Source organism: Sinohyriopsis cumingii, chromosome 17, assembly GCF_028554795.1.
Source record: "Sinohyriopsis cumingii isolate HCF-2022 chromosome 17, ASM2855479v2, whole genome shotgun sequence".
Classification (NCBI taxonomy): domain Eukaryota; kingdom Metazoa; phylum Mollusca; class Bivalvia; order Unionida; family Unionidae; genus Sinohyriopsis; species Sinohyriopsis cumingii.
In genome coordinates this window covers 117,158,891-117,185,455 of record NC_142977.1, presented here as the reverse complement: position 1 = coordinate 117,185,455, position 26,565 = coordinate 117,158,891, and the positions used below count along the sequence as shown (strand labels likewise).

The 26,565-nt window shown below is 34.5% G+C and overlaps 1 protein-coding gene across 1 annotated transcript; it reads right to left on the bottom strand.

The window, feature by feature from the left end:
* Positions 1-10,741: 10,741 nt before the first annotated feature.
* Positions 10,742-26,391, bottom strand: LOC149779727 (uncharacterized). The gene is made up of 5 exons (XM_089940586.1): positions 26,223-26,391; positions 19,647-19,817; positions 18,809-19,074; positions 17,165-18,108; positions 10,742-13,116 (listed from the first exon to the last, which is right to left on the bottom strand). The coding sequence occupies exons 2-5, from the start codon at positions 19,798-19,800 to the stop codon at positions 12,168-12,170; spliced, it is 2,313 nt and encodes a 770-aa protein (XP_089796712.1). The 5' UTR covers positions 19,801-19,817; positions 26,223-26,391; the 3' UTR covers positions 10,742-12,167.
* Between the last annotated feature and the right edge of the window lie 174 nt (positions 26,392-26,565).

The window sequence follows — 26,565 nt, the reverse complement described above, 5'->3', positions numbered from 1 at the left end:
AAAGTAGAACAGGATTTAAAACTGGAATTTGTATTGGTGGCTTGGCTTGCAGTCACATGTCCAGACACGGATTAAGGGAGCATCCCGTAAGGATTCATTCGGAATATTACTTTATTATTTCCTTTCTGAATTTAATACACATGTTAGATAGTTTTCAAGTAGTTAAAATTATATAATTATAAGTACAGTATCCATTGACGCCATACAAATGGTGGAAATATCCATCGGTACACTCACGACGAAAAAAGTATAGTATATATAGACGGAAGGGTACTACAGACTGACTAGAGAAATATAATTCTTTCCAAAAGTCAACATTTCGCTTTCTTGGGTCATAATTTTAGTATTATCAAGTCTCAATTAAACTTGCTATGCCCTTTCTTTGTTGCACGAGGCACTTTACACAAAACACCCATCGTACAGTACAGACTTTGAACAAGCTTGATTGCTCCAGACACGTCACCAAAATACCGATCATTCATCTGTTCAGATCACCTTTGGGACCAGCAAGTTCTGCTGGATGATATATACTGCCCAATGGTTCTGAGTTATTTTAAGTATCTTTGGTTTCAGAGTAAAACACTGTATGAACGACACAGCACGGCAGTGGCATCCACTGACAAACGTGAAATCTAACAGTTTATGGAACCCTCTCCGTGAACTTTACAGTGATAAGTGGTACTGCAGGTAGTTTACGATGCATAAGACTGTTTATATAAAAATATACTCCAACGTCCAAACTTTGTTTTGCCAAATAGAAATGGAAATTTACTTATAGAGTAAACTAGTCTCGCACGGTTGTAAAACACTAGAAGAAGACGCTAGCATATATTGCCCGTGTAGGTGTCTCAAACAAGGCATAATACGTGTTGAAAATTAAAAATTACTGATACAAGTTTCACAAGTGAACCTTCACAAATATAATTCCAACCAAAGCCCCTCCTCCGTCCCCACCACATCTAGAGCATAATGCCACACCCATAGTTAATGGATCGTAACCTTTAAACCAAAGTACTTGTCCTTTCAGTCTTAACCAATCAAGGTTTTGACCGTTCTCAAATAAACAAAGTTATAGTACATAAAATGGCAACCATGTCATCACCCATTATTTGCTGTTCAAGAAGAGGGAAACAAAGTCCTTCAAAATTAATCAGACTGGAGCCTTAAAATCACTGTTAATATGGTTGTTTTGTAGACAAGTGGAAGACATTTGGGACCTAGAGGACTGGTATTAATTTCATTCTGCATATGGAGGACTGTGCGTGTGATATCTCAGAAACATCCTCATCCACATCGTCATCATCGTAAAGTGCGGGGTCTATAAATTCATTGCTGTCTGTGTGAGCATACGTGCGTTAACATTCCTTGTCGTAAATTTCGTTCTGTTCTGGAGATGGAGCATTAAAACTTTGCTTAATACCAATTGTTTGTTATAAAATGTGAATAATGATTAAGTTGTTGAATGATTCTCCTTAACATGCAACAAATGTCATGTAAAATGCCTGAAAAAACCCACAACTTAATTCTCAACAAAATGAGCCCAAAAAGAGGAACACAGTAAATGGGTGCACATTTTTAAATTATGCACATATATTTGCCCTTTAGTTCTGCGTTGATTTTGTCTTCCATGGCGAAATCACTAATATGTTTACAGGCATAGTAATGGCATTTGTTCCGATTCATTTTTGGATGCTGCATGGACTGCTCGAGGCTGCGATAGTGTCGAGATAAAACGATAAGTTAGATGTAACTTGTAAAGATGCTCAAACGTTTTATATATATATATATATATATATATATATATATATATATATATATATATATATATATATATATATATATATATATATAGTAGAACTCTAGTTGTTTTATACAGTAGTAGAAATAGTTGTAGTACATTTAAGAGTGAAATTTGCCCACAGTGCACCTGTTGGATGACGTTTCTAACTAAGAATAAGCACCACCTTGCAGAGGTAAACAACTCAGTGGACAATAGTGGAGCAGGTATTACAATTCTACTGATTCATTAGTTTGTTCAGTATACATTTTCAATATATTTTGTTTTTTTTTATTAATCGATCATTCAGTCATTCATTTGTATGTTCATTCGGTCATTAGTTATTTCATTTGTTCACTCATCCAATGGTTTATTCCTATCGTCCTAGAATCGCACAGGTCTCAAAATGGTAAAACAAATACAGGTAACAAATCGAGAAATGTATTCATTTTTATCATCACGTTTTTAATATAAAATGAAATTGTATAGGTAATACCATGCAAAGAAAAGATAAACACACGATCTGAGCTTGTTATTTCAAGTGCCTTAGTGATGAGGGCCATACTATATAATACTTAAATCATAATAAAAAAATTAAACCATAATATTGATTATAATACTTCATTGTTTATATGCATACTGATTTTCCTCATTCGTTCTTCTCCTTCAGAGAAGCTTCGTAATTTTTCTTCAACTCTTCGTAAGCGAACCATATTAATGAAAGTGAAAATAGGTATCAGATGTAGCCATCCCTACGCAATTTACGTATACACAAGACTTAAAAAATGCTGCAAAAGAAATGCAAGTTGTATTGGATTGTCTTTGACTAGCATGCATGATGTGTTACAGTTCGTCCACCACGTATGGAAATTTGTACAAAAGGTCGCCAGCTCTCTCCGCTATGTCGCATTTTGGTGGCAATTAAACAATTGTATATCTTAATGATATAAAACACGATGAAAGGTACGTTTAGTTACAGCTTCCATTCATGTATATATTGACAAGATACCATATATCTGAATCATATGCAATAATTTAGATTAATGCTGCTGAAAAGTGACAATTTTGCCACACTGCTACATGGGACCCGGAGTAGCCGATTAGTCTAAAACGCTCACCATTACGGATTACTGCCATCTCACCTCTGTCTGCGTGGGTTCGATCCTCGGATTCGGCCAATGTGGGTATGTGAGAAAGCTTCCAGTAGCTTCTCGTGGTCGGTGGTTCTTTCCTAGGTTTTCCCCGAGTTCATCCTCCATCATTAATACTGGCCGCCTTGTATAGCCTATCTTGTGCTGATAAATGGCGCTAAACCCTACTACAACAACATCACACTGCTACATTATCTCAGAATTGTTGCACTTGATGTAAATGTGTGTTATCCACACGAAAATGTACTTGTGTTTCGTTACGGCATACATTTTACCCTATGGTAGTTTATTTATGTCTTTAGATATTTCAGAACAATGAGTTTGCTTCACCAAATATTGCTGTCCACTTTACCAATGGCTTCCTAGACAAACATAAACCATGTAAGGCAACATAACTTACAGCTGGCTTTGCCCAACTAATCCAAGTATTTATTGTGTGTTGAAAAAGACATACATCAGTAACGTTTACGGGCAGCTTCCTGAACAAACAAAAATAATATAAGACAAAATAGCTTACAGCGGGTTCTGCCCAACCTTACCAGGTACTGATTGTATGTTTCTGACACACACCTACAACCTTTACGGGCAACTTCCTGAACAAACAAAAAGCCTGTCAGGCACTTTTATTAGAGTGGGCTCTGCATGACGAAATTAGGCATTGCTTGTGTGCTGGAAAAAATATACACCAATAACCTTTACTTGAGCAATCTTCAGCTGTAGGGTTAAGTGAAATATAAAATTGCATTATTTCTTTGCTAGCCGTTTTATGCGAAATAATTATTTGATATATTGGATGTTCCAATATTCATTCTAAATTAAACATTTAGTCAGACATATGCCATATAACATCATACTATCAAATAGACTATAGTCTGTTTCAAGTTAGCCATTTTCTTTTTCTGAACAGACGAATTCAATTCATTTATTGGATGCATGCATTATTAAAGGACGAGAAAATGCTTGAGTTCATTTGAGTTCCTTTAAATCAGTAAGATTATTCTTAACGGACACAGATTCGTGCATGAAATTGGTAATTACAATAATAATCTTGTACAATAGTTCTGATGAAATGATTAAAGATGTAGCGAAGAACATTCAAGTGGGTGCATGAGTGACATATCCCTGCATTCGAACTTAACCATGTCACGTTTGCTACACGGGTCTAGCTAATATGTTTTAAGCTGATTTTAGATGGATAATCGTATAACTCTGTCGGGTTTGGGACGTTACTTTCAGTGGTGACGTTGGCTTGGAGGACGGTATTAGCTTTCTCGCAGTGAGACCAAAGTTTCGGGACCAACGGGTATGCAGCGAATAAGTGGGGTTCTTGGGGATCCGTCGGCTGACTTAAAGTGAACAGGACTTGTGTGGTGGCTCCTTGACCATTCTAGAACAGCTGTGGGAGCAGAAATACTTCGTCAACTGAACACAACGAGTTGCAAAATTTGTGTATTTAAATCAATATTAGGTATCACTATACAAGTAAAAATCAAAGCATTTATATCCTGTTAAAAATCAAAGCATTTATATCCTGTTTGTGGATGAAACATTGTTCATATTTATTTTAGAAAGTATGCACTTTGATCACCCTTGGTCACATAATCATACAATATTCATAGTTGTGTAAATCCTCTACTTCGATACCTCTGGTGATAGATGAAACTATGTTCTTTATGTATTAAAATTCTAAACATTGATTATCCATGGTGATAGATCAATATATTAATCACATTTATTGATCAGCATTATATCGCATTCTTGTTTGGTAACTCTTTGCGTTTCATGTTCTGATTAGTTTCGTTTAGGAACGATATAATTTTTCTTCATTCAATTGTGCATCATTCTGTTAAATCCATTTTAGACTTTATGCGCACGAGTTTGGTGTCAGATTTAGAGATCTAATTACATTATAAATATGCAATTCATTTATAAAATTACTTTCAGAGTCTTTACTGAAACTTAATCTCAACTTGTCTTCATTCTGTTCCATCCACTGTATTCTGGCTTTTCTTTTAGAGATTTCAAGAGTCAAGAAACACAAAGATATAATGGTTGTTATGTCTGAGACAATACACCAAGAACATAAGATACGTCCCGAGATTTCTCCAATGTCAACAGCGTTATTGACCAAGCCAAAACGCAAGACATCATTTTCTGCTAGACTATGATCAGGCATCGACTATTGCCCTAAAACTCGGGATCTCTTAGGCTTAGATCAGCACGTACTGGCCGGAACATTACATAGCACATGGTTGGCAATGCGCAGTGGACAGCGGACGGATTATAAATCGAAGACAGAACTAAATAATTTTTTAAAGTCTGTTCTGTTGTCAGATCATATGTTATAATCTTTGGAATAATTACATGATATCTACTAAACCCTCCACTGATATGTCAGAAATATGGTGCTTCAAATCCCACACAGAGCAGTTAGAAACACCTCAGCTAAATCTGGATATCCTAATTGGAGATGTTATCCTACCATTTTGAGGCTCCGCGATGTGACATTAGAACAGGAACATGATTGCTTCATTTGCCTGTCCAGATAAGTCGTGTTTAATCGAGTTAGCAATCAAGATAACCTAAGATCAATTCAATTCACACAGAAAACATATATCTAATATCTCGCTACACGACCCATAATATCTAATCAGATCAGTTACAATATACGTCAGTATTACATAGCATAACTGCTTTAGAAGCAAGTCGTAATCATTAAGGACATGTTTAGTAAAACGGAGATAGAAGCAGAATACAGAACGAAAGGAACAATGTAGCTAGATACTTCCAATCTACGTGAAACTGGTTTCAAGTAGGCTGATTTCACTGAATGAGAGGCATCGCCAAACTATCATATAAACGCTGAATTATAAGCGATCTAGACGATACGGTAATTGTAAGTCGATGCTTGCAGTAAATGTAAATCACAGTGACATTATACATTAGTGATGGAGGAATGGAGATGCATTCAATATAATGGATAAAGTTATAGTTAGTGGAGATGAACGTGCTGAATGAACTGCGGATGCAATGATGTAGGTGGGCATCATACGTCATGGATTTGTTGTAGTTTATACTCCTCATTCGTTATCGTTTCTTCAGGTATCAAATCACATAACGACCTTTAAAACCATTGTAAAACAGCGGAGTGCTGGCAATAATTATCATACGTAACAATACAAAACGTTTTAATCTGTTTAGACTCATTGTAAACGTATCTTATACTGACAGAAGTGTAACTGTTATATCTAAGGATCCGGTGTATATTTTTTTACTGAGGTCTGCACTTTGCCTACAATGCATCCAAAGAATTGGTTTAGTTTTTGTTTACAAAATACGTTTAAAGTTGTGTTCTTAGAAAGAGGAAGCTGATTCTTTATATTAATGTTTGCATGTAAAACAGTCATTTTGTCTACTACCTTAATACAGATAATTTTTCATGTAAAACAGCCATGCGTTCCTGTACCTTAATACAGATAATCTTAGCATGTAAAGCAATCCTGCTGTCTGCTACTCTAATACAGATAATAATTGCAGTATTTACCTGAAATGTATCGCCTTAAGGTTTCTTGTTTATCAACATCGGTAGACATTTAATACTCTGCTATTACAATAACCATGAATCAAGTACCGACGGTTTCACACAAAAACCACAAACTTTATAAACTTCTTTTTCCAATCATTAAAGGAAGGCTAATAATAATAATAATAATGAAAATACTACTACTACTACTACTACTAATAATAATAATAATAATTATCAAATGCATTGTGGAAAAGTTGTTATTTGTGGTTTTCCTTATCCCATTCTCTACTTATGTGTCGCACGAACATTCCTTCTACAGGATTAACAATTAAATGAAAAATGTCCATTTAATGAAAGATTTTAAGACAGTCTGAAGATCAAATGAATAGGGATAATGGAAAATAATTTTTAAGCTAGAGGTTGTTTTTTATAGTTGTTATGAAATTATACTTAGAGTTGAAAATTAAATAAACAGCCTGGCCGATACAATAATGTGTGTTGTTAAGAGTTAAATCATTATGTTCAAGATTTGTTTTGTTGATTCATAAAAGGTTTGCTTTGTAAACCACTCAAAGATTTTTCTCAGTTTTCGTAGGTAGTGTTTGAAACAATTTTTAATTAAAATTATTACTGCCAATAATAATGTTCACGACACAACAAATAGTATCCCAATGCATTTTAAAAATATTATTTTATTATATCTTCCTGTATGTCCGTCTCTCTGTCTCTAAGCTGGAAATGAAGTGCTTCTCCAACACCGTTTAAAGCACATACTGAAACTTTTGAATTTCATTATGGGTAGCATTTCAATCTACAGATAGTTTTAACAATGTTCATTGTTACTCTTGGGATAAGATCAATGTCCAGGAGAGTGAATTTAAAAAATACATTATATATATATATATATATATATATATATATATATATATATATATATATATATATATATATATATATATATATAATTGAAAGTGTTTATTGTAGGTTGAAATATTAACTTTTTATGTCATCTTCAAGGCCAGGGCTATAATATATCCATTGGACAGTGTTACAATCTTAGGTCTTGCCCATTGATAGCCCCACTTGGTAAGCTACCCCGGGTTCACAACTTGCAAAACTATTAAGATCCCCAGTCAATAACCATATACGGGGGTGAAGGACATTGGATAAAACTAGACACAGCGGTATGTCCAATACAGAAAGTGTATCATGGCCATTAGATTGGAAACAGTTGAATCCTCACTTTCCAACCATACATTGTTAAAGGATATGAGAAGGAATCGTACATATTTCCAGTACAGACGCTGTGGAAGCAGACTTGCACTTGGGTCATCACTTGAAAAATATCGAGATCACCAGCCTATTGCATAGTCTTTGAATCAATTTCTTTCAAATTACCATCTCCTCCTTTTGTGGTTCCTAATGTCCTTGCTTTTACATATGTTAACAGTTATGCGTTTGCAGGTGATATTTTACAATCCAATCGATCAGATGATATATATATATATATGTATATTTGTATATATATCTATATATATATATATATATATATATATATATATATATATATATATATATATATATATATATATATATATATATATATATATATATATAGATATATATATATATATATATATATATATATATATATATATATATATATATATATATATATATATATATATATATATGTGTGTGTGTGTGTGTGTGTGTGTGTGTGTGTGTATATATATGATGAGTAGACCTTACAGATTTTTGTGTAATCGAACAAACATGCCTCTACTTAACTTTAAAAATTATGTTTTAAATATCAAACTTAGATTATTCAAGTCTTATTGCTGCACAATGTATTGCGCTCCTGTAGACAAACTTTCGTGAATTTATGAAAAAGCTAGATTTTGGTTATGATAATAGTTTCCGTTTTCTACATTGCCTTCTAAGGCGGAGCAGTGCGTCTAACATGTTTGTAAGCTCTAATGTATTTAACTTTGAAAAGGTTATGAGAAAGTACATGTTCTCAGTGATGGCAAGAGTATATAATATTACGATTTATATCGTCAGTTTTGAAATCTCTGTGGATGTATGACAGTCCTTTAAATTCACGTATAGATGGAACAATTTACTCCTTAAACGTCTTAGGTTCATTCTACACAATGTTGGACACTGCATTGTTCCTACGTGTCTGTTGTTGTTGTTGTTGTGGGCTTTAACGCCATTTTCAGCGCACGATAGGCTATACATGGCGGCCAGTATTAATGGTGGAGGAAGAACCACCGACTCACGAGAAGCTACTGGCAAGCTTTCTCACATACCCACATTGGCCGAATCCGAGACTCGAACCCACGCAGACAGAGGTGAGATGGCAGTGATCTGTAACGGAGAGCGTTTTAGACCAGTCGGCCACTCGGGGCCCGTCCTATGTGTATGTATGTCTGTACATAAGATATCTACGACATTTTGTTTAAAATACTTTATTTAATATTGATATTTAGTTTAGATGTATGGACTGTGCTGTCTGAAGTAAAGAATTTATATATATATATATATATATATATATATATATATATATATATATATATATATATATATATATATATATATGCTGGATATAAGCAGAGAAATACACTTGTGCAGTATTGAACAGTTTGCCCTTAAGGCCATACTCACTGCTATGCAGATTGAAAGCGTGGTGATATGCAATGTCAGTTTACCTAATTCTCCATGTTCTCACTTTGGATCACACTAAATGTGATGTTTACGGAAGCAATCATCCAGTGTAAAACTGTGCAAGTGACACTGCCCACATGTGTCTTGAAAATGTGCAATCGGATTGCACGTGTACTTGTGTGAGCGTGTAAAACTGTGCAAGTGACACTGCCCACATGTGTCTTGAAAATGTGCAATCGGATTGCACGTGTACCTGTGTGAGCTTGTAAAACTGTGCAAGTGACATTGACAACATGCTTTTTGAAGAAATGTGCAATCAGATTGCATGGGTATTTGTGTGAGCTTGCATAAAACCTTCCAAAATTATCCACCTTGGAAGGTGTGCCGAAATTGACCTATTGGATCGATGACGTTTTATACATGTACATATCGGAACTTGAGAGTGTTATGTTATTCTTCTTGAAGGCGATGGTCACAGATTAAGGTTACATTTAGTGTGTTACTTGCAGTCTGAGAGAGGTAGTGCTGTAAACATTGTTCAACATTTGCACAGATGTACTACAGGGGTGTAAACATTCCGATTTCATGGTTCTCATATCAATTAGACATATAATTAATCGCAAAATGTCCGCACGTGATTGCCATTGAGAACATTGCCGTTAATCCTTAAAACAAATCGACACCTTACCTGTTCTCACTCCAATCTACCCTTGTGCGGTTTCCGGATTCTAAAATTTTGTTTGCAAATATTCATGATCTAGATATATGATTTCAAACTGTGATTAGCCTTTTCCAATCAGTGTGGATACATACATTGGATGCATACATTGGATACATACATTGGATACATACACTGGATACATACACTGGATATATACGTTGGATGCATACACTGGATACATACATTGGATACATACATTGAATACATACATTGGATACATACACTGGATACATACGTTGGATACATACATTGGATACATACACTGGATACATACACTGGATACATACGTTGGATACATACATTGGATACATACGTTGGATACATACATTTGATACATACATTGGATACATACACTGGATACATACACTGGATACATACGTTGGAAATTATAATCGTAATCAGCTCCATTCCCTACCATAAGAAGTACATAGGGATCTGAAAATTCTACTTTATTCCACTCTTAGTTTGCGAAATGGAATATGAAACCTGATTACGTTCTCTTAATTCATACCAACAAACTTAAATAAGAATGACCGGATGAATTGCTGGCTGGCTGGACCTAGACACATGCATAAAGACAGATAAACATGACGGATCCCAATAAATTCGCAAAAGATCATAGTTATGTACGATAAAATAGGAGTTAACAAATGAATAAAGAATTTGCTTGACTTGGAGAAATATACAGTAATGCAGAAACGTTATGAACTTTACGTTCTGCAAGCAATTACTACACCGAATAAGTGACGTGATCTAAATATGAATTTCTGTTCCTAATTTTACATTTCAGTAGGTGGAAGAATGGGAGCTCCCTCAGATTGGTTTAGCTATAATATGTCTAATTTGTATAAGTATATTGGAAAAATGAGGTGAAACTTTATAAGAGAACTAAAATCCTGAAGACAAATATCAAATATTTGAACACAAATAATAATATTACAAACAAATTAAATACACAATAGTTTTATAAATAACGGATGAATGTGGAAATAAAAATTAGAAAATCGATGTTTTACTGTACACCTTATTATAATATCTTAACGTTAATTTAGCACGATATTAAAACTATCATAATCAGTTTCATCTGTAAGAAAAGCTACCAACTAAATAGAAATAGTTTCCTTTTGCACAAAAAAATGTGTATTTTTTTCGTGGAGATTATGTTGAAGATTGATTTGCTTAACATTTTTTTCCAATATATATAGTTTAATATCGTGATATATATATATATATATATATATATATATATATATATATATATATATATATATATATATATATATATATATATATATATATATATTGACTGAACAGAGACACTTATTCATCGGACAAAGGAAACAGTCCATATTAACTGAATACGATTTGAATGATATGGGACATTCTTTAAAATAACATATTTTTTTATAGAAATGTATGTTAAATGTTTCGAAAAAATATCATGCAAATGCCGATATATGCAAACAATTGTATCCAATAATCACATATTCAATTGTGTAAAGAACGTAAATAATAGTACGATTTAATTTCCCCATACCATTTATCCTTTCGCTTGATTGCGGAAACATTTATTTTAAAATCTGAGCCATGCTTGTATCTTGGAAGAATTGTTCTTCTTTATTAGACAGTTAAGCGTTGTCTATTTGAAAACAAATCTGACAGTAGCATGCTTTTTCTAAACAACCTCACATTAGAAAGAAACACCCTACTCCTGTGCCCTGTTTTAAGGAAATTTGTAACCAGGAGTTACATAAATCTGACATATAATTTATTCATTCTGAATGACTACATGCAATATTTGTAACAAGCAAAGGAAATAAAATTTTGATAAACAAATTCCTTGTATCAAGGGTTTCCATATAAAGTTGCATTTACTCTTAAAGTGTCTTCATTTTACCAAGCGTCACCTACACAATTAAAACCACGGACTGTTTTTGTAAAACTATTTCTATAATTACTATGTTAGTAATGTGATTGACATGAACAAAATTTGTGTAGTTGTTATGAACTTTAAAATTTCAGAGACTGACTTTTCTCCCATAAATTAACGGTTTGAATCCGAAAAATCCATTGTGCCGTGCTGTACGTAACATCGATTATTTCAACAACTGAAACATCTGTGTTCATTTTCGTTGTCTTACTCATAAACGAACAGTTTTAATGTAGGTTCTGAAGTTTACGTTAAGCTTGAGTAAGATGAATCCTGATTTTTCTGCATCCTTTATTTTCAAAGTTCGATGAACAATGCAATGTATTCTTTAAATAAACTCTTGACAAGGTTTCTTTTGTGAGTACTTGGATATTTAGTAGATTATTGCTCTGTTAAAAACCATTCGGGTTTTCCTCTTCTGCCTGATTTTCTTCTGATTGTGGTAGCGTTAATATATATCCAAGTTCTTCTTCAATTTGATTCAAGCCCTCATGGAGACAGCTAGTCACAATTAAAGGGCCATGCGATTGTTTCAAGTCCTCAAGGCTAGAAATGCCTCTCAGTTCGTCCGATGAACATTCTCCCATAAGAATGCTTATATAATGGATTTCATTAGGTGCTGGTTCGGTATACACTACAGCCCCGCTATCACCTTTTTGTGCAAACCCCTTCTCTACAATTTCGTCTTCACTCCCAGGTGGCACACCAATGACGAAATTATGATTCCTGAGTCCAACGCATTGAAAATCTCTAGACAAGATGCATCCTTGTGTCAGCCCACTTGTTGAACCAATTTTATAAACGTGTTCACAGTCATCTAGTTCACTGATACCACACATGTCCAGAATCTTACATTTGTGAGGTTCGCTGTCATCCGGGAAGAAGGGATTACAGCGATGGGTCATTTCTGGATGAACCTGAATGACAGCAATATCTAACAGATTGTCTTCAGTCGTGAGGACCACTGTGCGTTCTCCAAAGGGAACTGGATTCCGTTCAGCGGTTGTGACTTTATGAGACTCTAAAACGACATGACTGCTTGTAAGAAAATGAAGGCTTTTATCTCCATTTTCCATTTTATACATGAAGAGGCCAATGGTGCCGCGACGAGAATTACACAAAAATGCGTCACCCATGGCTATTGGTATAGCTGCTCCAGGCGCGCCTCTTCCACCAAAGAGAGATCCAGAAAAATATTCAACAAGAATTTCACCAGGATAATCTAACAAACATTTTACGATTTTTGTCTGAACCTCGCTTGCACGTTCAACAGATTCTGGCTTCTGTACGAATACACTAAGCTGCCCGCAAATGTGGCCAACTGCTTTAACCTCTTTTATCCTGCAAAAGAATGTATTTTTTTTTCATTTGAAATTCTCTAAATACCTTATTAACATAAAATTATTTCGTTCTTTACAATTATCTTAGAAATAATCGGCTGTCTTTACAATTCTTCAAATTGTAAATTACCATATTCTATAATAATAATAATAATAATAATAATAGTGATAATAATACGGTAGTGTTGTGGTGCTGTCTATCTTCTCCATCTATGCCTTCCACAATGCAGAGGCGGCAGTGGGGTACACAAGTAGCAGAAAACAGGACTTTTATGGGGGCTGCATCAGCAATCGGCTTGAAAACTGTTAAAATCAAACTCATTACTACGGACTGGAAACAAAAATCATACCAGCAGCCTCTGCTCGAACATTTGTTGACTAGCTTAGTTGGTTTCATATCCAAGCATGGTTTTGTTCACTTATGGGCCGATAACAGAGATCAGAGAAATGGTTGCATCAAAATATAACAATAAGCATGAAACATATTCCTCCTTGTGACTAAAACTGCAAAGTAAGCATAGAAGCATACATGATGAGATCATTTCCTTCAAACAAAATATATAAATGAAAGAAATGAAATTGAAAAACCACGAAGTAACTAAAGAAACTTACTCTTTCAGCCAGCCAAAACAGTGGTAGAAAGCAAAGCACAAGGTATAAACCAAGCAGCAAATTCAGCGAAAGGCAAAAACTTCTTGCCTAGAGAAAACGGTTTCATACGACAATAGATAAGGAGAGAAATCTTATATGCAGGCAGGAAGATCTAAAATAATTCCGAATTAAGTGCGAATTTCATTAGCAGAGCCTGGAAAGCTGACAAATTAGCAACACACATAATAAACGGCCAAAATGATACGATGAAATTACTTGAGAAATAGTTGACAAAGAAGCATATAGCTAAATTAATTTTACTATTGTCACTCTCAACAACCCTGCTAATTTAATTTTAGAATCTGTAGATAATTGTGGGATATTTCATTCATAAAGCATATACAAATCGAAGTAAAAATAGAAGATCTTCTTATATAGTTATATAACAAATTAACGCGGGGGTGGGTGGGTGGGTCATCATCAACAATACCGAGGTAGTAGTGGACAATACACGATAAAAAATAACTTAAGATAAACCAATAACAAGTATACGAGGTCCTCAACGGGGACAAAGTATAATACAATACTCATCAAGCAGGAAACAATAACATTATGAAGCCTCGTTTTCGTTTCAATAACCAAGCACAGCAACAACGCGCAATAACTCGAAAAGGTATTATATTAATACACGGCAACGTGGCTTGAAATGTCGATATATGACCTGAGGAATATTGGCTAACAAAAACGCAACAATATAAGGAAGACTTACGACGATTTAATCAACCTATGGTTCCTGGACTAGACTAATCCGGTTGTCATACCGATAAGCTCGTTAATAATCATGAGTAGTGTTATGTATATTTAATTAGTATTATTTATTAGTTTTGTAATGTTGTCTCTGTGATTATCTGTTATATATATATGGATTAAGTACGGGACCTTCTTCTCCAAAGTCAAGTTCATTTTGTACATGGCCAGGAACCTTTATTTTATAAACAAGATAATACATTACATTCATTTCCTTAAGTGTGGATTAAATATTTAGATCATTATCGATAGAAGTAAACATGTTCATTTGGATCTGAGCCAAGGACAATGGAATTCCCTCAAAAAACTGGTCTATTTGAGGTTTGCCACTACTTTTATTATAAATTTAGTAAAAGACCTTATGTTGTTGACAACTTGAAATGTTCTAGAAATGAGCTTTTAACTCTTCTCCTGGTTCTATTCCTGTGTCTAAGTTTTGTTTAATATAATCTCGTTTACTTGAAAGATTTTTTTTGAATTCTTGCTTTAACATCTTATGCAGAATCATTCTTATTGTTGTGTGCTGTATTTGATTTGGGTGGAATTATTTATTCAAATTATTATTCACTAGCAGTAGAAAGTGCTCATCAATAATATTATTAGACTTGAACATGTATTACCATAGCGAAATCAGAAAAACATGTTGGGATTATATTACTGTGATACATCAAAAGACGGTTAGTACATCATCCCAATCCAGGCAACTGTTATCATTAGCATATTCGAAACTACAGGCACATCAATACGTCAAATATTGAAATATATTTCGAATACCACTTGACTTCAATTGAAACATCATTCATTTGGTCTTGTGAGAAGTTATTTAGGACTAGTTGGGATTTAATTCGCATTACCGTAAAATCTTTACAAATGTTTACTTTGTATTATATTGAAATAAATTATTTGCTGAATTTTACAAAACGTGTTGGTAATCGCTTTTTTCTGCAACTTATGTTAAGATCATATAGTCGTTACAGTAGCACCACCATGTTTTGGAGATCGCTACTCATGATAACGGTAAATATTCTGAGGACTTCAAACTATTTCCGAAATGATCATGTTTTTATCGCTAGTGTTCATGTTTACACTCGTTTCCTTGAGGTGTTTTCAGGCAGCATTGTACATATATCATCTGCCTAATTTATATTTGAGAAGAGAGTCTTACACATACTCCTTGTTCCAGATAATAGTGACTGTCACCGCTGCCATCCTAATTAAAATTCGGAATCTAAAGGCGCAAAACGTTATTATCATGACGAAAACAACTAAAGGAATGCCGATGTCAGAAAACTACAACTTGGTAGAGGAGGTGGAAGCTACTGATATATTGGCGGTGTCGAAACAGACAACAAAAAAATATTAAAACCTGAAAAAACTCAGAGAAACTACGATCAAAGGCGAAAGAACGTATTAAGTTCGAATACATTTTATCTCCTAAAAGATTAGAGAAATGGCATGTTAAGCCGCTCAAACAGCCACAACAACCTAAGCCATTTAAATTATCAAATATCACACCTGCAATGGTGGCTATGACAACATAAAAATAATAGTTTGAAAGACTATCTTCCGAAATTGATACGGGAGTAGGCCCTATAAGCCGCTAAGAACTTTAGCGAAGAAAATATAGGCCTATAACTGTACCTAAAGAAAGTAAGAATAGATAGAAAGAAAAGAGCATAATTACTAGCCGAGGGTGTGCACTGACATAATATAGCAATACAGATTCAAGCTAATTCATGGCTCCTGACAAGGAAACGGAACCAAGGATCAGAGAAGGCACGTGGTGATTTCTTTTGTGGATCAAATGATTGGATAAAATGCATGTGGTTGTTAATGACAGTGCAGAACCAAGCACCTATGGCCAGGAAGGTGAGAGCAGACTTCAAAAAATCAAGGCGTCTCATCTTTGTATATAAATGTGCAAACGTAAGGATTAGACAGTCAGTCTAATAATGAAATAGCACAGGAAGCTACACCAGTGGAAGTACAAACATCAACCTTGCAAACTACCCTGAACGGTTGGATATTAGAACTATGGTCTTAAGTGCGTCACAAATGGTACGGTCACAAAGCCTGGTAACAGGCTGAAATCACCAAACTGAAAATAATGCGATATTTCATTATTCAGACAGACTACTGGCTACAGAACGGGAACGTGAGATCGGTTTAAAAACCAGACTTACACAAAAAGACTCTTGTGAAACAAGCAAAAGTAATCAAAGACAACGGTAGAGAAGTTGGAATGGTCTTGGAAACATAGACGGAAAAAGTAACGGTTGTGGTACGCTTACTATAACAAGTAGGACAACTGGCTTGTTATGTCATCCACCATTGCTTTGCTACTTCATAAAAGTTAATTCGTTTTGTTTTTGTTTACATTATATTTTTCTTCATGACTAAAATAATGTATTGTTTATTGAAAGCCAATTTAGAGACCTCATATTTCCAAAATATCATTTGTGTCTCATGCCCTGCTATTTTCTTAGCATCGTAATAGAAAAAATGAAATTAAACAGGATGTACCAAAGCATCTGGTACAAATGGTATGCCGTATTATCTTATTTATATTATTGGAATGGCAGTTACGAGTGAGTGCGGCACATCGTATTTCGAACTTACATATTACTAAAAGTAGAATGAAGCTTACTAACCTTTCGAGGTGATCTCTCCAGTTTTGCAGTTCCGGCATTACTTCACCGTATTTCTTTTCATCTATCGTCTTTTCCATAATTCTCAGAAGTTCCTTCCGTACACGTGCTAACAGATTTATTTTAATCATTATGTCCCTAATATTGCTACCTATATCGATGAAGAAACCTAATAAGGCCTTCGCAGATTCCACAGCAATTGCTTCTGAAAATGTTACGAACTCTTTATGTAATCCGCTTTTCGCCCCTTTTGCACTTTGCTTGCCATAACAATTGCATAATCTTTCAACCAGTGCATATTTAGAACGTAGTGTCTCAATGGATGTTCTAGTCTTGTGTTTTTCAGCAATCTCAACTAACTTTTTGATCAGACGAGCTTTAGGAAGGGCTTCTGGGACAATATTGCTCTTTTCCAAGAGCATCATGCATTTTGCATTGAATTGTACTTCCTCCAAGTAGTCGATGACCCTAATAACTTGCAGTTTATATGCATTAACAATTGTTTTGATGATCACATCCTTGGTGACTTTTGAAGTCGCAATCACGATTTCCTTTTCAGCAGATTCTTGATCTGTGGTTAAAAATAAGTCTAATATAGTTAAAGGAGTCCTGAAAAACTTTGCTATGGCAGTGGCAAGTTGCTTTTTTGTGTCTTCATTTCCAAAGATACATTCACGCGAATGTGTTGTTTTGTTTGTGACCTCTTGCAAGTACTGGTTCATAAAATGAAATGCGTCGATAAACTTCTGTTCCATGTGGTCGCTGATGACAGTAGACAGTTTGTGTTCACTTTGAGAGACAAAAGTGATTTTGTGACTCATAAAATCTTGTAAGCATTGCAGATTGGTGTCCACTAAGTCCTTGTCAGATTCGTATTCATCATCTACAAAGAACAACATGTTTTCTACTCCGACGCCGTCTTTCAGTTTCTGCAATGACTCCTTTCCCTATAAATGAAATGTATGTGTTTTTCTTTTTGTACAAGATGAAATTATTGAGATGTCTTTATGTTTCTAGATAATAAGGTCTTGAAGTATAGATACATATTTTATATCAAACCAATGACAGCGACAAGCAACAATAGATACATATTTTATATCAAACCAATGACAGCGACAAGCAACAATAGATACAATTTGGTATATGTGTTCATGAGTATTTATAAACTGTAAACCAGTACTGAAGAAGTATTTCACGTTTAAAACTCCTCACGTTTGCATATTATTTGACATTTATGATGTTTACAGCGGCATGCTCGATGTATTACATTCTTAATGATGTTTCGAATGAATGTGTACTAAAAAAAAGAACAAAAAGAAGATACACATATCTAAATTCTAGCATACAGTTTTGGTGCATACTTAAAGATACTAGCTGCTATCAACTGTATGATTTTATGCCTGTATTATCAACGAAGAAGCATAGTTTTCTTACTTGTGTCATTGTTATTCGGAGTATGGGGCCAATCAGAACCCTACAAAGATCCATTTGTATGTCTGGTTTTTCTAAAAAGCTCACTTGGCATCATATATGTACAAGTTCGAATGGCTTTTGTGCATCACGATAATTAGTGCTTGAGCGATTCGTCGTTGCATATTATAATACTGAATGGTAATTGCATGGCAAATATTCATATATAGGAAATACCTGTTGTGTCGCAATCATTCTAATGGTACAAACAACTCCAAACAGCTTGTGTTTCTTCTCTATGACATCTAAAGACGGTATTTCTTCTAGCTCGTGGGTCTCGCACCTCGTATCTCCGAATTTGGTGAACAAATCGGTCTTTGGAATTTTGGAATGTGTCGGACCGAACAGGTAAATAACTGGGCTAGATACGGTCAATTGATGCATGGCATCGTTGAGAGCATTAAATATTATTTCAGGCGGTTTTAGACTCCCTGGAATTTGTTCTTAAAGAAAAGAAAAACGAATAATGATAACAGTGAAATGCACAAAGCGAAAGATGACTCTTCGTTACATTGTATTCAAATTTAAATGAGGAGACAATGCATATTCATGTGCAGAAGAAAGAAAGAGAGAGAGAGAGATTTCATATCAAATTATAATTATTGTTTTAGCACAAACCATCGAAATTAAACAAGGTTGTGATTGCTGGCAACAGTAACAGTAATGGAACGTTCACTTAGCCAATTTGTCATTGGCAAGTATATAATAATAAATTTCAGTTTATTCAGGAAAGAATGTTGGTATAGAAAGCAAGCGTTGCAAACACGTCAATTAGACGAGCAGACACTACAATTTAATTAGAAAGAACTTATATACAGTATTAAACTTCCAAGTCAATTTCTGGAGCATGGGAATATTGCGTAGTAACAAAGTGTCATATAATACACTCGACGAATTCATTATGCCTTATATGGAATTACGTTTGTCACAGCTTGGTAGATTGATTGTGTATTTGTCTGTCTGTATCTCTATCTGCCACAACATCACAAACGAATATGAAAATGTATATGCCTACTATGCAATCTCTGGAATCTAGGGTACAGGTCCTTCAGTCTAGACTGGAAGTACTTGATTCTTGGGAAGGATTCAACTGGAGCTGAAAATGTAGTAAAACATATCTCATCCTTAATTCCCATGGCATCGGATGAAACTCCGTCTCGTAAGGCCATGAGGTTTAGTCAGTGTTCTGAAAGATATTACAAAATTGCTCTGTATTAGGTACATCAAGAATGCATACGGATCCTCTTGATATAAATTTAGCATGAAGGATGCAGAATGTTAATGCAGGTGTTTTTTGACGGCCGGTTGGTGTGAGTACATTGTGACCACATCTTGTTCTTTTTTACTAAACGTGATTTATTGTTACTATTCTCTGTAGAGTAACTATCCTCATTCATTGTAGAAATAATGTTGGATTTTTTCTTCCAAATTTACCCATTCCTTGCATTCATGAACTTCCAGCTGGGAATATAAATTATTATTCTGTCTTCCTCACCTTCGACAATCTGATAAAGCCAATGGCTGTGTTACCTAATTGCCACCACAACTAGTCTTCGTATGTCATTTGTGTAGCGAGGATTACACTTCCTTTTTTGTCATACGAATAAATAATTTACTCATTTAATTATTTCACCCCTTAAAGGCTATTTTCAATAACAGTCCGCTGGTTTAGTGATCGTTTCGTTCAAGTCCCAGTCATATCATTGATGAACATGAAAACGAAATACACGAGGTTCTGTTGGGAATTAGTATTTATACATTTACAGGTAATACGTTTGTTTAATAATTAACGTAGTCGTATCGTACATTTTAGGATTAATTTCTTTTCTAAATCATCTACGTTTATTATGCAAAATATCTTTGTGCGTGTGCGTGTTTGGTCAAGTAGCTTGCGTTTAGAAAGCTAAGTACACATTTAGTATTAACTATACTGACACCATTTTCGTGGGTCTAGTTGATTTGAGTTGTAGATTATACACTTGTAAGTGACTTTTTTTGCTGCATATATAATCATGTTTCTATAAATAAAGTTATATTTATATACTTAATTGTACATTTTCTAATTGGTACACTCAGTTATGCATAGGTAAACCATAACAGTCATCCATGTATATATACATTCTTGAATATTCGAGGTTCTGGAGAGGATTAATATGTATGCAATACAGGTAGATGTGTTTGTACCGTGGTATTGGCTTGTTCCATATTATCCAGTATCTGTATACGAATGTTACCGTCATGATATAAATTTTACAATATTGTGGATACGTATACTTTTTTTTCAGAGATAAAATAATCTTATATTGCTAGTTAGATTGCCGAATACAGTGCCATTACAATGAGAAATATTCAAAGGTTGCAGTCAGATTTACATTGCAGTACCTTAGAATCCATTCTGTATCTTTCAAAGTGAACGAACAAAAAAGAACCCAATCATGTTCTGACTTCAATTTGCAATCGATCAATGAGTGTAGTAATATTTTACAAGATATTTGTAATTTCAGGTCATTCGAATATCAAGGGATCAGACAACCAATTCAATTTGGGCAGACATCGAGTTTAACATCTGAGAAAATATAATTATTGTGTGCCCTAGCACACAGATGCCCCTAGCACACAGATGTCCCTAGCACACAAAACATACTCTTCTTGATTGAAGTAAGGGTAACATTTTTAACATTGTGCTGTTTTCAATATTTTAATGGAAAAAAGGGTGGCGACAAAAACTCTTGTAATACTGTTTTGCACTAGGTAGGCTCAAAGTAATTGTAGCCTGCCGGAAGGAAGAAAAATAATCATGTACCTGTACAGACATGGTCTATGCGAAGTTCTGACAAAAGTCTAAAAGCAATATTAAATAGTCCACATCGATGTTATAGAGAAACCAACGGCCTGATCTTCAATGATTAAGTACGGCTTCTGATGTTCCCCCATTTCAAGACTAGTACCCTGGTTATTTAATAATTAGAAGTATGATTATTCCTACACTATATCATTGTGTCATATTACTCTTAAAACTTATTGCATGATCTAAATGTTACTATCATGTTATTATTCTCATTGCCAGGGTTGACAGAGTGGTATAAAGCGCATGTCTTTGCAGGTCACTTCCATCCATCTCACATATGTCTGCGTGGATTCATATCTCTGGTTCGGCCAACGTGGGTATGTTAGAAGGCTTGCCAGTAATTTTCTGTTGGTCGTGGTTATTCCCGTGATTTGTCCGTGTTCTTCCTTCACCAATTATACTGGCCGCCATGTTGAGCTTATTGTGGGTTGAGAAATGGCGTTAAACCAACAATTATTATTCTACGCCTTGCAAGTTATACTTCACCCCATTCAAATTACGTTCATGGTAACACCTACATGTACCTTTATCAGCGCATCATATTAGACATGGAGCCTTGCACTTTGACATACATTATTTCATTACTCGTTATTTAATTGGTTTTAACGAAGCAGTACACGTGTCGTTTGTTTAAATATATCTAAGAAGATTATTTTTAAAGGCACATTTCACTCTTTTTAAAGGCACATGCCATACGTAAAAAAGCGTACTGAAAGCGGATCAATACCGTTTATCGGGGAATGAGGGGTCTAGAGCAATAATGACTATGCCCAATTTATCTAGCATGTGTGTATGTATATATATCAAGATAAGATCTATGTATGTATTATGTGACCTGGCACCGTGCCAATCAAGCCCATTAAGCACAACGAGGGTTAGTTTCTATTTTGTATTAACAACACCTGTACATTTTACTTGTAACTACCGATCTATAATATTGATGTTTGAAGCCTTTTTATTATGATAGGTTCATCCCTAAAAAGCCAGTAAGAAAAGACAATTTGATTGAATATATACTTTTGCTACCTTTTCCAGCGAGTACTGGAAAGGACTGACTGATCACAGACATAAATATTTGTAAATGGGGAAAATCTGTGAACAATCGTTTCAGCTTTATATCAGTCATAAATATTGGGAGTTAACTCAAGCATAAAATCAAGGTGATATTGCTATGTGTATTTGATTTAAGTTTTATTTGATTTAATTTACTCGCTTGTTTGCTAGTTTTATTATTTTTATTCCCATACATGCTATTGTAATGTAACTTTATTTACTGGAAACGAGTTCAGTTCTGACTGATTTTTAAAAATATTTGTGACGTAAACAACTTTATATAAGCATTGCATGTAATGCTGACCTAGCTCCTGACCTTGATTCAGGATCAGAGATAATTTATAGTGATCACCTATCTTTTTGTTGAAAATTGTTTCTCAAAGTTACTCAGATTCATAAAGTTGAATCGAAGCCATGCTTGGACTACGTGTTCAATAACATGTAGCTATTGTTTCTAACGCTAGATTTTCCAGTTGATTGACCACCATCCGGGCATCTGGTTTGCGTTATAGTTAGATTTATTGCTGATGTTTTGAGATATAATAGTGATTCTTGCCTTAAGACTTGACAAGTTAAAGTGTTTCATGTTTGACCAGTTTTTGGCTAATGATTTTGTTTTCTTCAATTTATTTGGATTTCAAATTTGTTTTCCCTGGAAATACTAGTGCTGTAAATTAATTCTTGGACAAAAACATTTACCGAACTTTACACAGAATTCACAAATTAGAATATTATTTTCTGTGATTAAACAAAGAACTGTTGACACATCAGTACGACGCTGGCCACAGCATACGTCTTCGATTTCCATTTTTGATTTTGTCGGGACTCGAACTCAGATTCAGTTAGGACTTTTTAATAATAGGACCTCTATTTTTTAATTCTTGGATTATTTTGGCATTTGATTCGTAAAACCGTAAGTTTTTGTCTCATTTTTACCTTGTTTTTCTAGGGAAATAAATTATTTGTTAAATTTTATAAAGCTTGTTGTCTCGGCTTTTTTTCTTGTTACGTTTTGTAAAAGCCTAAACATATATATATATATATATATATATATATATATATATATATATATATATATATATATATATATATACACACACACACACATTTATAACTTTTAGAAACATGTTCCTACAGACATTACGCTATCAACACACTCAGATAAGTATTCTACGAACGACATTAGCAACTGGAAACTGAATGATATATTTGTTAAATTTTAGCCATGTGAATTTTTTTTTTGCTACCGACGAACCACGCCAGCTGTACATGTGTAATGTCCTTCAGCTCCTCATAAGGTGTTAAATCTAGATACGTGATGCTTACCTTGACGCTAGAGTTATGGGACTTGGTTGTATACCAAGACTTTAGGAACATTGCATGGGGCGTTGGTGCCGGGGTTAGGGCTGGTTAGAAAAATTGCAATAATTTTTTTTTAAAAACACTTCACTTTTATATCCGTAAGAAATAGAGATACAATATAGTGCCTTGCTCACAATTACTGAAACTTAGTTAATCATGGTGCCATGTTGAGACTAAAACAAATACAACCAGGTCAAGTTCAATAAACGGGTTTTGTTATGGCCCATGCTTGACAGTAGTTTATCGTGACACTTTGGACCAGGTTTATTTAGTTATGTTATAGTGGCAGATTCGTTTTCGACGCTCAAACCTGTCTTGATATTATTATCTATGTTGAGGAAATCACTAGTCTTCATCAGTTTGTCTTAGATTTCTTACACAACGTAGTTTCTGAACTAAACTTTTGTTAAGCGACCACCTGTCTTTAGAGACTAGTCTCCCCACTTCCAAGTGCGTCTTCATGAGGGAAGTATGACACTAATTAGATTTTATTCTGTCACGTGATATTCATTTATTAACCCCTCTGTCTATCCATTAATCAATTCCTTACCAAGCATTGTTGCAACACAACATTGGGTAGACTTACATGCATATACAAACTGTACTTAAAAGAAAGAGTAAATATAATCCTGTCCGACCATACTAGCCCTGAACACATCGAATTATCATACAAGCTTCACCATCAATCTAAAATTAATAGCTAGGGAAATTTTGTGTGTGCATCCTTTGTTAACATGTGTGTGTGCTTCTTCAATCAACGGAATTGATGTTTTGCTGACAAACGTTGAAATATAATACTTCAGAAAATATAATGTAAACATTTTTTAACCCAGCCCCAGGTCTGTAGTTGAAGTATGGTCCTGATTGCAGTGGATATGTCCATGTCTTATTTGTGATTTCTTTCCGGAAGTAATATTTAGCATAATGATTTTTTTATACTATATTTGAATGTTATTCAATACTATAAAGCTGCGTGTGCCCTGCAATTTTAGTAACATCATTTCTCTTTCGCAACCTTCTTTGTAATCTAATCATTCTCTTATAAGGGCATATCATATATGATTACACCTCTTCAATGGAGGACCAACTGGTACACTAATTGACCTACTGACGTTTCAAAATATCTCCGCAGATACACCACCCTCCAGACTCACAATTAGTGAAAAGAGGGATTAAAAATTAGCAAATTTTAACACAATTAACGAAACTTTCTAGCATGACACTATCTCCAACCTCTTTGATGGTCAGTACTGCGTTATATGAAAAACTCCAACTAAAACTAAAACACACAATTTACACTGATTACAAGTACAAATTTACTTAAAGTCAAATTTGCTGATATACACAAACTTCACGCTATTTGCCATGATATAACGCTGTGACAGACCTGAACTTCCTCACTTGGGCTATGTTAAATTTGTTTTCAAAACTGTTCAGGATTCTTGCCTGATGGTGGATCTTGGTGACACACACACACACACACACACTTATCTATCTATGTATGTATGTATATATATATATATATATATATATATATATATATATATATATATATATATATATATATATATTTACCCATGCCTGTACTAAGGTCATATGTTGAGGGTTCTTTTTCTGTTTTTATTTGTCTAAACCTTCTTCTTAAATGACACTGAAGCAAATCTTCCAAAGGAAAATCTCCGTTATTAAACCATTACACGAGGTTTTGTTTTCTTTTTTCTTATCTCCACCAAAAGCCAAACAAGGAAGATCTCGTTTGATTTGGTACAATTTGGAGCAAGTCACTTTTGTCAACGTCATGTTACCCCCGTCCATTCCTCATACACATAGAACGATAAAGAGCTGTATAAAAAAGAAAGAAGTCTTATTTTAGTAATGACCTTTAGAGTGGTCTTTTCCGAACTTACAGTATAGCCAAATAAATAAAATGATAAATAACGATTACTTCTGGAGACGGATATGTGGATATATCAACTGATTAAACCAGGGAAATGGCTCGTGTCATTTACTGGACGAGGTCAGAACTATACAATCACTGTCACCCATCACACCTCCTAGTTGGGTATGAATACTTACTCTGAAGTAGATTGGACAGTTGAGCTGCACTCTGTTAAACCGATTCGTAACAAGGAAGTTACAAATAATTTTTCAGTTTTTAATATTATCGGGTATCTGACACAAAAACAACACTCGATAAGTCAGGGTATGTAGCATAGTGATAATATATACTATCTTATAAACATACAATGCAAAATTTAGGTAACAGTTAACTTCATTGTAGACAACTATGTATAGTATGACAGGAACAAGGTATGAAATTAAACTTACCTTCGTATCAATCGCTATCCATTAAATTCAACGGAGTCGTCGAGACACCTACGTGTACATTGCGTTGAAATCTCCTCTTAAGATAGGTTCCTCGTATGTGGACTTGGGAAAACTACAAGTGAGCTAATCGGCGACCGCTTACGAACTAACCGTAACCATGAGATCATACTTCCCGGCATTCATTCTGTTTTGTAATACAGAAGATAATACGTTTATAAAAGCTGTCCAGTATCAGGTTGTCGTAAAACACGTAAAGCAGACAACATAATACAATTATCAATGCGGATCAATCTGAGTAAAATCAATAACTCAGACATAATGGAGATTTGATAAACACCAATGA